Source organism: Pongo abelii, chromosome 3 (assembly GCF_028885655.2).
Source record: "Pongo abelii isolate AG06213 chromosome 3, NHGRI_mPonAbe1-v2.0_pri, whole genome shotgun sequence".
Lineage (NCBI taxonomy): Eukaryota > Metazoa > Chordata > Mammalia > Primates > Hominidae > Pongo > Pongo abelii.
In genome coordinates this window covers 41,975,632-41,989,867 of record NC_071988.2, presented here as the reverse complement: position 1 = coordinate 41,989,867, position 14,236 = coordinate 41,975,632, and the positions used below count along the sequence as shown (strand labels likewise).

Sequence of the window (14,236 nt, the reverse complement as noted above, 5' to 3'; positions counted from 1 at the left end):
GAATTGGTCTTTACTACACTTTTGTCACTTTCTTTGCCTTATGGACTTCCCTTTTCTTTGTTTAGCCTAATTATGATTGAGTACCTTTAATTTACTAGGCATCATGCTAGTGTTTCTTTCTCATTTAATTTTTTCAGTAACATTGAAAGTTGGATATTAACCCAATTTTAAAGGTAAGGAAGCTGAGGCCTAGAAAGGTCATGTAACTTGTCTAAGAAAGTGATAGAATCAGAATTCCGTCCTATCCAGTGCTCTTGGCTCTGCATGATTGTGAAGAGTCGCCAACATTTATTGTGCTTCTAGGTTGTACTTACTCTATGTCCTTTACATTTACTAGATCTTATAACAACCCTTGAAGATGTTATTGATCTTATCCCTATTTTACAGATAAGAGGAGGCAGGAGGGGTATGGTAACTTGTCCAAGGTCACAACTGGGGCTGTCAGAATTCAAACAAGGCATTTTGGCTCCAGACTCCTGCCTTACAATCACTACTCAAAACTGCCTTCCCTGTCTGTTTTGTTTTGCTTTGTTTTGTTCCATGGCAAAGCTATAATCTCTCTAGCTATGGTTTCTAGTACTCCATCTTTGAAAGTACATGGCAATTAAAATTGTTTCCAAGAAGTTTTCTTTTTTAACAGAACTCTTTTTGGCATAATATAATAATCAGGTACTATTAGAAAGCTGCTAATCATGCAGTCCTAAAGAATGTAATAATAGTATTGTGAGATAATAGTATCCTATGAAGTAGTTTTCCAGTGAAATCACTGTTAAGAAATTGACTAGAAATTGTAAGAGTAGTTTAGCTAGAAGTTTATGTCAAACTGTCCCCCATTGTCTAAAATGGGGGACAAATCAAATAACAATTTAGATAGTTGTACAAAGAGCTGTCTTTATCAGTGAGAATAATGAATACATCTTTTCATTCATCCATTCAGCAAGAACATTTGAAGAACTCTTGAGCTGCCAGGCATTCATTAGGATATGTATGAGGATGTGTTAAACTTTTGCTGTGCTGGTAATCATGTCTCGTATGTCAGTGGCTTAATATGTAAGTTTATTTTTCACTTACTCAAAGACACATGATGGTGGGCATCAGGGATTCAGCCTGAATCAAGATTCTGCTTTGTGGAATATTGGTGGTTATTGTAGCAAGGGTGGGGAGAGGGGATGGAATCTCAGTTCTTCTATGTTTTGGCCCAGAAATGGAGCACGCATCTCTTTATAGCTCAATATTAGAACTAGTGGCATGGCAAAGAGAAGGTGTTATCTCAAGGTCCATGGAAGTGGAGAGCTGGATATTGGTGAAGACTGGTCATGGCTGCCACTAATACATCAGTGAATAAAGCAGAGATTACAATCTAGTAAACTTTCCTACATTCTATTAGATAATGTTTTTAAATCTCTCTCTCTATATATATAGATTTAAAATTTAAAATATATATATATGTGTGTGTGTAGATAGATAGATTAAAATATAGTAAGAATTGCCTGCAGGTAAGATACTGAAGACTTATCCACCCCCAGTGCATTTTAACTCTTGATGCTTTAGATAACATAATATGATTTTCTATTTTTATGTGTTAATAACAAATAACACACATACTTGAAAATACTCTAAAATTGATGGAGAACTCTTTTCTAAAAAGCTGTATTATGCTAAATGCTAGTTCCTATGATAAAGATCAAATTTGTTAAATTGATATTTACCACTAAAAATGTTCCCTCTTTGCTATAAACTTGTTAATTTAAATACTAGGAGACTCCATTCATTATAAAACAGTTATTCAAAGTCTACAATGTGTAGGAACCAAATACTGAGACTATGTTAGTGAGTAAAAACTAGCCGTGATGGAGCTTATATCCAATAGAAGAGATCGACATTAATCAAGTAATCACACTGGTGAGAATGGCTTGAACCCTGAAGGCGGAGGTTGCAATGAGCCGAGATCCCACCACTGCACTCCAGCCTGGGTGACAGAATGAGACTCCATCTCAAAAAAAAAAAAAAAAAAAAAAAAATTCACACTAGGCTATTAATGAGAATTAAATGATTGACATGAAGTCCTTAGAATAGTGCCTGGTATATAGTAAGTGATGAATAAATGTTAACTGTATTATCATCTGGAGATCCTTTTGGCTTAACAGTAGAAAATGGATCGCAAGGAAAACAGCATTTGTGCAGACAAGAATATTCTAGTGGTTAGTGTATAAAAAAAAAGATGTATTAGACTCAGCAGGTATGGTAGACATGGTGAAAAGTGAGAAAATGAATTTAGTACATTTTTAAGAGTAAAACTGACAAGACTTACCACTATCTAACATGCTACATACCCTATTCTATCCACAACCACTGGAATGTAAGCTCCATGCAAGGAAGGGGTTTTGTCACTTGTTACTGTAGTCTTGGCAGCAGTAACAGGGCCTGGCACATAGTCGGTGTTTAGTAAATATTTATTGAGTGAAAGAATGGCTTGGATAGGAATGAGAGGGAGACAAAGGTGTAAGAATGAATTTCCTGGTTTGGGTAAATGGATGGCATGTGTTTCCATGTCTGAGACAAGTACCAGGTCTTGGAGATTAAGGTCACTGGTTGCCTCGTGGACAGTTTGAGATGCCTTTGAGATTGCCAGAGAGATGTTAAAGAGGCAACCAGTTATAATCGTGGAGCTCAGATGAGAGTTTTGACAGATATATATTTATGTACTGGTTATGATTGAAACTGCAGGTATGAAAGAGTTGTAAGAAGAGAATATGGAGTTAGAAGTCAGGAGGGCCAGGGAGTAAGCCTTGAGCAATACCATTGCTGAATAGCAAGTAGGCAGAGGAGACAAGGGTCAAGGTACAGATGGCAAACCTGGCAATGATGTGATAAGAAATACCCAGAGAGGGAAGAGTTTCCAGAAGGAGGGAGTGGTCAGCATTGCATACTATGTATCCTGAAGTTCATAACACTGTTTATACAATACAGTTTATTCGTGTGCTGTCAATCTAATACTGATGATATTAAATAATTCATTAGCCCTCAGTGATAGTAAATGAATTCGGATTATGACACAGTTGAGGTATTTGAACTCAGAGAATAGCTTAATTTTTTATGAACTATTAGTTTTAGAAGGAATAATCTCATCAAGACACAAAAGTTAGATGCTTTCTTTTTGTAGGCATGGGATTAAAATCTGCCTATTGAGGTAGATTCTTAGTATATTCAACACACTTGTTTCATGACAAGTAACCTAATTCTGTGATGGGAAGATAGAGGAAAGAGATCCTCTTGTGCAAGAATTTGCTGTAGATGGAAAGTGATGTTTAAGATCGCCTTGGGTTTCACTAAGATTAAATTTCCTCTTTGAAGTGGAATGTTTCATTAATTAGCTTTTATTTGTCTCCTTTAGTTGGAAATCTAACCATTGTCTCGTATTTTGGAAACATTTGTGCCTCCTTTGAATATCTAAATTTACCTTGGACTGTTATTTTTGATGAAAATTTATTTTGGATCACTTTCTAATTTTCTTATAATCTCTACTAACAAGCAAAAAGAATATTTTCAAAGTTCTATAACTACAAAATCTCTACTGATGCTACAAATTTACAGAACTTTAAACATTTAAGAATCTTTTTTGGCAAACTGTGCTTGCTTTTGGAAGCAATAATATGCCTATTGAAAGTCTACATTAATACCCTTTTATTAGTGAGTATTTTATACTGAAAAGGAGTTCTAGTTGTGTTCCTGCATGTCTGTGTGGGAAGAATCATTCTCAACAATTCTTTCACAGAGGCATTTTGAATGTTTTGTTTGCATTTTGTGCAGTTCAGTAGCTGATTGTTTCCACAAACTGAGTGTATGCTGTCAGCTCTTATCTATTCCTCTTGGGTGTTGCCATATCCTGGAGTGCTAATCCACACTTCTAGATTTTTCTCTTGCAGTGTTTTCATATGCGCACTGTGATTCTGAAAACTGTATTTTTTCTCAAATGGAAAACTTAGGAACTCATTTGTTTTACATTTGTTCCAACCCATATTATATAGTCAGGTACGCACAACTAAATTCAATTTCAGGCTTTGTATGATAGGATCTTTGAGCGAACAGAGTTAGTTACACTCACCGCTCTTCTGCAGTGTTAACGGAGTCTGATGAGTTACACTTGATGCTGTAAATTTAGATGGAAGCCATGGAAAACCTCTAGGTGAACCAGAGAGAAAATAGCTTTCCTGGGCACTCAGATTCTCACCTTTTCTCTGACCTTCTGTTTCTTCTTCTTACCCACTGCTATAAAACCTTGGCTTATGCAACTCTTCAAATCTACCTAGACTTAGACTAACTCACTTGCTTATTGTGTAATTTTGTAGGTGCTCTTGGGAGGAAGGAAGATATGATAAGATTATGTAATTCAATAGCTTTCGGTTGCAAGTGGTGGGAGGAGGGAATGCTGGGGAGCATTGAACAGGAGAGACTATACCATAGGCCAGTGGTAGATGTCGTTGGTTCAAGTCATTGGCAGACATCAGCATATCATTAAATTATAGACGATGTGCTCCGCTTAATTTGGTAATGAATTTCATTAGAAACTGAAAATATTTCAATACTATTACTAAACGGTAGTTATTATAGATAATTCTCTCAGGCAATCTCCTTTTTAAAGTGAGTTATTAAAGCAAAATACTAAATCAACCTTTCATACTTTTCTAGTACATTAAAATTTTAATCCTACCTATGTGCTGAGGTAAGATCCTCGTGAGGACCACAAACTTATGCTCTCAGAAGAGGAGCACTCTATGGAGATACTGGGGATTGTTCTTTCAGGTTTAAAATTCCTAGGTGTACTCTAATTCTTCCCATCACCGCTCCCCCATCAATGTATACTTTAGCATTGACATGAATGAGAAATGATAAAAACCTTGAGAAACAGAAGCTAAATCTTTTTTGGTATGAGTGCTCTCTTGTTTTAGTAATCTCATTCACATTTTCACAGTTGTTCTTTTTGCTTTTAAACTTTAGAAACGACATAAAGCTGATAATGCAGTGAACAAGAAACAAACGCAAGGTAGGAATTTTACATGCTTTTTTCTCATATTTGTCAAACCTACTTGTAGTATATACAAACACTTCAATTAATATAATTCAATTGCAAATAGTGTGCATCTCAAGTTTTTGTTTCGGGGTAGATTGATTTTTGCTTTGTGGCATTTGTTAGGATGACACTTAAACTCACTTTAAAGTGATTTATAGTGATAATACTTTTGAAAGCCAACATTTTAAATATATTTAAGTGCTTCATAGCAATGGTCTTTCAAATACAGTCCATAAAGTCTGCAGTTGTTTTGACAGTGTTAAATATTATAAATTTATTTTGCTTGTAATCTACAGATGTTATTCTAGAAAAGATGTATAGAAAATAATCACATGTGATGTCACTTGAGTAAAAAGCATTTTGGAAACACTCTGAGTTATACATGCAGATGACAGACACTCCAGAAATAAAACAAAGACAACCAGGCCTGCTTCTGTACAGTGCATGGAATTTTGGCACAGCTCTTTTTGGATGGGGCTCATTTTGATACAGCCAAAAGCAAAATGATCTTCAATACAAGCAAATTGGCCATCATGCTCTAAGATTTTTTTTTTTTTTTTAATGCCCAGGAATGTGAGAAACAGACATCTTAGCTTATCTCTGAATGAGTTTGCCCCATCTGAGAATCTCATCTCTGAAGTTCTCTGATGTGGTGAGGATCAGTGATGTCTGCCAACATCATCTGGTATTTAGGAAGACTGTTTTTATACTGCTGATATTTCTATGGAGTCCTGTCAAAATTCTCTGCTTCTTTTTCACCACCTCCCACAATAGGCATTATATGCCAATTTTTAATACATTTAAGGATGATATATTTACTAATTAATAAATTTGCAAAATATTTACTGAGATGATTTTATTATGGAACATATAAGAAAGTATAAGACGGGAACTTCAACTTACAACTTATGAAGAGCTTATAACATATTTGTTGAAATAGGTACATGTAAAAACATGTAAAAGTACAAAGAGATGATCTGTGTGGAAGATGAAGGATTTGGACTACATAATCTCAATTATCTTCGGATTTTTGTGGCAAATCATGGTTTCTATGTCAAGTGCTATAAAAATTGGTAAGGAGAGAAAATTGTGGTGTATCTTGAGCTAGACCTTGAATTTTAGGAGGACATTGGATGAACAGAAAGGAATGAAGAAGATATTTTTATGTGTGGGTTGAGTGGGAAAGGAGGAAGAGGGGTTTTTCAGGAAACTAAGAAGACCGTAGGACTGCTTTGCTGAACCATTATTAGACTGCCAGGCGCAGAAAGGAGATTCACATCAGAGGGAAACAAAATCATGATTTAAAAGGTAGGCTGAGGTTGAATTGTATAGGGTCTTGAAGGCTAAGCCAAGGGGATTCCAACATTTCTTGTGGATATTGAGTCGCTGTTGAAGGTTTATGAGCCAAAACGAGACAGGCCGAACATGTGGGTTAAAGATGGAAGGCAGAATGAACAGGAGTAAGGGACTGTTAGAAGCCTGGGACAGAGCTACTCCAGGAGTTTAGTTGTGAAGGGACAAACACAGGAATTGAAAGGGAAAAAATCCAGACGTTTCAAGCCTGGTATTTTTGGCAATATGCAGTTTTTGCATTTGTTGCCGTATTGCTCAGAATATTCAGTAACAGCTTTTGAAACAGAAGTACATAAATGCTTTTCCAATCCATAATGTATCTTGTAGCAGAGGGCTCCTATATTCAGTGACTGGCAGTTATTGATTTTCAAGCCTTGGCTCAAGAAGTTGACATAGGGCAGTTGAGGTGTGGTCACCATAGCTATGATGATTTTGGGCTACCATACAGGTGCTCCACCCTTCTGGGTACGTACTTACCTCCAAAAAAAAATTCCTTTGTCTACCATTCAGATAAAATTTTATTTCTTGACTATCCATCTTGGTTCATGAGTCCCCTTCATAGATTAACAGGATTGGCCCTATGGCTAAATATGAGAATAGGCAAGTGAGAGGAAAAGCTTCTATAATAAATATATATAAAACTCAATTCAAAAATGAAATATTAGGGCTTAGCTATAAAAACCATTTCAGTCAACAGAATACACTCCGTATCTGTAGGTTTCTCATCCTAAGATTCAACCAATTGAAGATCAAAAATAGAAAAAAAAAAAAAACAAAAAAAAAACGAGGCCAGGCGGGGCGGTTCATGCCTGTAATCCCAGCCCTTTGGGAGGCTGAGGCGGGTGGATCGCCAGAGGTCAGGAGTTCGAGCCCAGCCTGGCCAACATGGCAAAACCCCATCTCTACTAAAAATACAAAAATTAGTTGGGCGTGGTGGCAGGCGCCTGTAATCCCAGCTATTCAGGAGGCTGAGGTAGGAGAATAGCTTGAACCCAGGAGGCGGAGGTTGCAGTGAGCCAAGACCGTGCCACTGCACTCCAGCCTGGGTGACAGAGAGAAACTCTATCTTAAAGAAAAACAATGCAACAATAAAAAAAATACAAATTTAAAAATATAGTATAACAACTATTTACATAGCTATTTACATATTTACTATTTACATTGTATTAGGTCTTATAAGTAATCTAGAGATGATTTAAAGTATGTGAAAGGATATGCATAGGTTATATGCAAATACTGCACCAGTTTATTTAAGGGACTTGAGCATCCATGGATTTTTGTATCCATGGGAGGTCCTGGAACTAATCCCTCATGGATATTGAGGGGGGACTGTACTTTCTTTCAGATCTTATAAGTCCCATATCCAAGAAATTATGGCTTTTATGTTGGTAGTTGAATTTGTTTCCTAAGAGAATAGTATATTTTTGTTTTCCCCTTTGCTGCCTTTAAGTATTGGTCTTCTTGGTTTGGCAGTTGATAGGAGATAACAAAAATGTTCGAATAGGATACGGTTTGCTGTCAGATAATTCAGATTGCTTAACATGAAAGCCATCTGTTATTAGACCAGATGAAATTCAATTTGCTTTTCTGAACTGAGGCAGAAGTGGGTGTATAGGAGTCGGGAGGGAGGAGTATTTTTGACAGGTAATTAATTTTTGATGGACATCTGAAGCATCCAACTCATTTTCATTTTGTCAATGTTTATCAAGTACACATAATGTGTAAGAGACATTTTTTCTCAGTCAAATGTTAACCCTTTTATATTCACAGAGAAATGAATATTTTCTCTCCTTATGTGAGGCATCAGAGGGTAACACTCTCATTCCTTAGCAAGTTCAGAAATATAAACTTGTCTTTTTATTTCCAACATTTTCAACCATTTAACTGAAAACTGATGCTTATTGGATGCCCTATTTTCACTGATAAGTTAACTCAGTCAGGGATCGAATTATGGAGCTGAGACCTAACTCAGAACCTCACAGTTGTCAACACCACTTCTGGAAACAAGGCTTGCCCCAGAGATATATAAGCTGGTTTGGTTGATGATTCAGTGACCTGATGAATATAAAATTGTGTATTGTTTTCCAAGAACCTAGCTGCAGAGGGAAGACAGAGTAGGTTGACGCTCAGAAGTCCAGGGATGTGAGTGAGTCTTGATGAGCTTTATGGTCCACCCCACCCAGAGCATTGTGGCTGCTTCTCTTTGCTCCAGTATTTTTGTTGTGTAATGGTTTGTGCATACTAGATAGGAACACTGCAGAGGGAAGGTCCAACTCTTACTCAGCTTTGTGTTCTCAGTAGCTCCCAGACCAGGGCCCTGTCTTAGCAGGTGCTCTCTATGTGCATGTTAAATGAACGAGTAAATGAACCACTCTCCGGATAAATACTTGAGTATACATAATAAAGGAAGGAGAAAGACTGGAAATGAAAAGAAGCCTTCCTGAAAATTCATTATCTGGAGTGTGAATAAGATGAAAAGCAGTATTTTCATAACACTGTGTCCCAGACTTTCACAGTCACTGATAAAATCCAAATATGGCAGAAGTTCTTGCCACTTTTTTATCTTCTCTGTCAAAGTCACTATATTATCATTTAACCCTTGCTTCACCTTCTGTGAACACAATACTTTGTCTACTGATCCCTTCCATTACTCAAAGCACTGCCCTCTTCAGAATGCCCTCATTTTCCTTGTATCTAACCTTACTTTCATTTCCTCTGATCTCTTCCCTCGATATTTGAACTCAGATTTTGGTACAGCCTCCTCCATGTGTCTACACACACAAGAGACCATCTCTCATTGTTTTCTCTGAGATGAGTTGTTCTGCCAAATATATCTCTGCAGAAATTTATAAATTACAAATTTATAATTGTTATTCTAATATATGTACATTGAAGCTAATCCCCATATGAATTTATTGTGGTGATTGAGCTAGTTTTTATTTTAACTGGTAAAAATATGCTGTCATTTTTTATGAAATGCCATGATGGCTAGTCAATATTTCAAGTGGAATGACAACTTCATCTACAATCACAACATGGAGGCCTAGGAAAGGATGGAGTTCAGGTGCAAACTAACGTATTTGGGAAAATTTGTAAATGCTTCCTAATGAGTAAATTTGCTTTTTAAAACCCCAGGTGTATTCCCTGAAGGATGGTCTGTATACATTCTGCATATGAGAATGTGTGGGAGATAGAGCTGCGATCCTTGGCAGCCCATTGATCAACTGGTTTGATGCTATAGTTAAATGAAGGCTAAATTGTTTAATATTGTACCTTATTTTATTATGATACTAAGCATTAGAATAAGTAATAAAGCAGTTTTCTGATTATTTAGAAAAGGTCACATGAAATTCTTTTAAACTAGACACATAGCTAAAAATAATAAATCGACTCATATTCACCTATATCTTCCTTCCCCAGAGCTACATCAATCAGCCGTTTCTGAATGGAGTTGAGTGAGTGACAGCTGATAGCCACTAACAAGACTACTTCCCTGCAGGGCACATAGTTGCTTATCTCCCACTGGAAACCATTTCACCTTTAAAGTCCTTTGTGAAAAAGGTGTTGAGTTGATGTGGATTGAATGTGTTTCAGGTTGTTACCCATGAAATGACCTACTAACAAGGTGGAGTTCATCTGATTCAATTCATTTCAGTGCTGTTCAAAGGGATGTATTATGCTAAGGGACTTAAAATAGCAACACCTTTCTTGCCTGCTGAAAAAGAGAGTGTTGCTCCCTTTTTGTCTCTGGAGGTACCCCCACATCTGCTCTGTTCAATAGACCTGAACATATACTCTGCCACGTGTATGTTGGCTTACCTATAAATGGTTTTTAGAAAGTAGTGTTTCAATGATCTTAGGGACTTAAAATTAAGCATATTTATGGCCTAAGTAATTTCAGACATCTGTAAGATTTTTAATATTTTCAGATTATCACAAAGATCTGAGTATTATGCAAATGCTAAGATCTAACCATTGAACTGGTTAGATCTTTAGTAGTAGCTCTGGATGGAAAGGAGATATTTGTGGTGAAAGACAGCTCCAGGTTGTCTTTCAATTTTTTTTTTTTTTTTTTTTTTTTTCCACACAAAGGAGCAAAACCCATTGAGGAAATTTGGGAAGATGGTTAACGTGAGAGGACTGATTTTATGGTTGGCTTTACGACTTTGCTCTGTGCTTTATTCGTGTATGTGCATACTCCACTCACATTGTCTTTTATTTTTAAATTTAAACCAGGTAGTCTGCTTTCATGGGAATTTTTCTCTCTCCTGTTTTTGCCAAACCCAAATAAGTTATATTAACATATTTTCTGGGAAAAATGGGTGTGATTCAAAGTTAGAACATTTGTTATTTTACTTCAGAAAGTCTTTATTGAACATCTTTCTTGTGTAGGACCCTGTGTAGAAAATGCAAAGAGAAATCATACTTGTCCTACAGGAAATTATAATCTTGTAGGGAAGATAAGATGCAGACTGATATAATTCAAGGTAAAAAAAAAAAAATAAGGGCCAAATGAGAGATGTAGGGATTCCAAAATGCCATTTGAGGGGTTCATGAAATAAGAGCGGAACTTTGGTAAGCAGATATCAGGATAGTAGCTGTGAGTGATGCAGGGTGAAAGGACTAATATGAGCATTACTGTGGAAGTGGGAAGACATGAGATGTACTCTGGAAATAGCAAATAGTCTGTTTTGGCCAGGGCATAGAATCCATGTCATGAAACAATGAGGGGCAGGGACAGGGACAGGGAGGCAAGTTAGGGTCGTTTTTCAGAGTCTTCTGAAAACCAGGGTGAGGAAATTGGATGGAATTCTGTAAAGTATGGATAGGCTTCCACTTGTGCTTTTGAAAGAATTTGACAGCTGTATGGAGAGGTGGCAGGGAGAGGCACAGAGAGATTGATTTTCTTATTAAGGAGGGGGACAGGCAGTGTCAGTTAGAAGACAAAGGAAAGCACACAGTGGATAGATTCAACTGGACCTGGCAGTGGAGAGAAACCCAGTCAAATACCAAGTGCTGCCAAATCAAAAGACCAGGACTGAGACACCCACTAAATCCAGCATTTAAAAGAAGTAGCCGTTGTTCATTTTTCTTAACTAGAGAGTAGTTGTGGAGCTCTGAAAACCGAAGCCAGATCGCAAGGAGTTGTGGAATGACTGATGGGTGAGGCAGTGGAGGGAGTTGATTTCTTTCAAGGAATTTCTCAATTAAGCAGAGGAAAAAGTGAGGGACTCATGACTGTGGGCAGGAATAAGGGAAAGCATTTTGAGAATAGGGTATTGCTGGTCTTTGTGCTCCAATCACGTCGTGCCACTTATATTGATTTTTAATAAGCCATTGGTTCTCAAATTTGGCATCAGAATCCCCTGGAGCATTTGTTAAAACACAGATTGCTAGGACTCACCTAGAGTTTCTGTAGGCCTGGAGTGGGGCCCCAGAGTTTCATTTTTAAACTCTCAGTGACACTGCTGGTGAGGGGGGTCATACTTTTAGGACAACTCATTTAAAGGTTGTATAAATGAGTTGATAGAGGTAATATCAACCAATTTGACATCAATATATGTATTACATGGTTGAATAAGGAATCCAGGAAGTTTCCTTTGTCTTTTGTGTCAGTGGACACTAATGGTTCAGCCAAGCACATGGTAGTTTAATGTAACCTTTATAGGCAAGTTTATACAAGAGACTCTTCCTGTGCCGTGTCAGTTTGTGCCACACTAAGGCTTTTGCCTTAAAGTTGTCTTTCAAAGTAGGAGTCTGTATAGTGAATAAAATAATGTTTTAATGTTGGCATATTGGCTTTCCTTCTTTGCCCCAGTCAAAGCCATAGTCTCAGCTATACTACAGTCCTTGATGACCTAAAATTCCTCTTAAATGCTGACTCAGAGGAATTGGAGCACACTACATTTTCTGTGGTTTTACTATTACTCTATGACGACAATAGTGTCATTGTCTTTTTGGATGACTTGCCTCTTGTTACCCACTTAAAAAATGATAGGCTGGGTGCGGTGGCTGACGCCTGTAATCCCAGCACTTTGGGAGGCCAAGGCAGGCAGATCACAAGGTCAGGAGTGCAAGACCAGCCTGACCAACATGGCGAAACCCCATCTCTACTAAAAATACAAAAATTAGCCAGGTGTGGTGCACACCTGTAATCCCAGCTACTCAGGAGGCTGAGGCAGGAGAATTGCTGGAACCTGAGAGGTGGAGGTTACAGTGAGCCAAGATCGTGCCACTGCACTCCAACCTGGGTGACAAAGCGAGACTCCGTCCCCCCCCAAAAAAAATGATATTATTGCCCAGGGAGGGCACCCCAGTGACACTTTTGGCAGTGGCCCCAGTAGTAGACCATTCTGATTGGGGTGGTGGGTGGGAGGCGTGCTTCTCTCAGAGAAGCTGATGTTAGAGTGTAAGTTAGCACCTGCACCTGTGCATTGTTTGATTGGGTCCTGAGAAACTGGCCACTTCCTCCAGGGCCTTTGAGGAATCCCGAATGTTCTCTAACAGAATGTTTTCATTTCAAAAAAGAAACCTATTACAACAAAGCTGTTACCTTGTATCCTGCTAAATAAAAACAAGTTACATTTGAGGTAATTGTTTAGTCTGAGCTCTCCCATGGCTGGAGTGTCAGACTAATTAGGCTGTTAGAAAACTATAGCACGTGTGTTTGGTTGGAACTGGTGGAGGAGTTTTGCATTTAAAACAATGAGCTGTCAAAGCACCATACCACCAGCCATTCTGACAATCCTGTCGTAACTTATTCCTACTCCCCTTCACCAGGCTTCTTTAATCATCTCCGCTAGGCTCTTAGCGCTTTCCATATATTGGAGGAATGTCATCTTCCTAAATGAAGGTAGGAAGGAACACAGTCACCTCCTCGTTGAAATCTAATCCGGTTATATTGTGAATGGTTTCTTGAACACATTCTAAATGTACAAAATTACATTGGCCTTGGCTGTGTAATGTGAGGTTTACCTAATTATCTACTGAAATGAATACATTAAAAAAAAAAAAAAAAAAAACCTGTAGAGTCAGAATAGCATCTCTGTTACTCTTGGCCCAACAACCCTAAATGTTCATCACAGTCCGGGCATTGTTTCTTGCTTTCTCTAAACTTAGGTTAGTGCTGGGTCAGAGGAGGTTGGTGATTTAAAAATAGCTAGATTGCTAATTCAGTCACCGGCATAATACATGTGGTGGTGTTTATTTTCATTGTTCTAAGGACTGGGCGTTTAAGAACCAGTTCTAAAAGATAACAATGAATTATAGGATTGACTTGTTTCCTTGGCCAGCATTCAAGTCTTGATTTGTATGGAAACTTTTTTTAATGTTGTGAGCTGATTTTTAACTTTATCAGAGTATACTCATCTATATTCCAAGATGACGCTAGCCTCAAGTTTGTGTATTTCCTTTCTTCATTTCTGTATTCTGGTTTTGTATTTCAAGAACACAATAAATGGGGGATGGGGTAGAAGTACGTCCTCATTTCTAAGGAGCCTACCAGCACTGCAGATGCAGCAGGCCCATGCAGCAAGTGTTGAACAGCAAGGTTCTGTAATATTTTCAAGGAAGTGTTACTCTAGTTAGTTAGGATTCCAACTCAGTGTCGGGATGTAAAGGTAATTTATGCTTTCATTAATCCAGACCACTACAGCCTTCAGAATAAATATCAAATACTCATCAGACTGACAAAATTCAAGGAATTGATAAGTTTGTGCTTGTCTCAGTTTATAGTCAGTGGAAATTTATACATTGCTGGTAAAAGTGTGGAGTGCTATAGATTCTTAGGTGTCTGGTTGTATCTGATAAAAT

At 37.7% G+C, this 14,236-nt stretch overlaps 1 protein-coding gene across 5 annotated transcripts in view; it reads left to right on the top strand.

Moving 5' to 3' along the window:
* The window catches only part of ATP8A1 (ATPase phospholipid transporting 8A1), a 257,539-nt gene that overhangs the window by 37,713 nt on the left and 205,590 nt on the right, over positions 1-14,236 (top strand). For all 5 annotated transcript variants that reach the window (XM_054553862.2, XM_024246291.3, XM_024246292.3 and 2 more), the window contains one exon: positions 4,999-5,044. In XM_054553862.2, the coding sequence (XP_054409837.1) occupies positions 4,999-5,044 (46 nt within the window). The remainder of the gene's footprint in view (positions 1-4,998; positions 5,045-14,236) is intronic.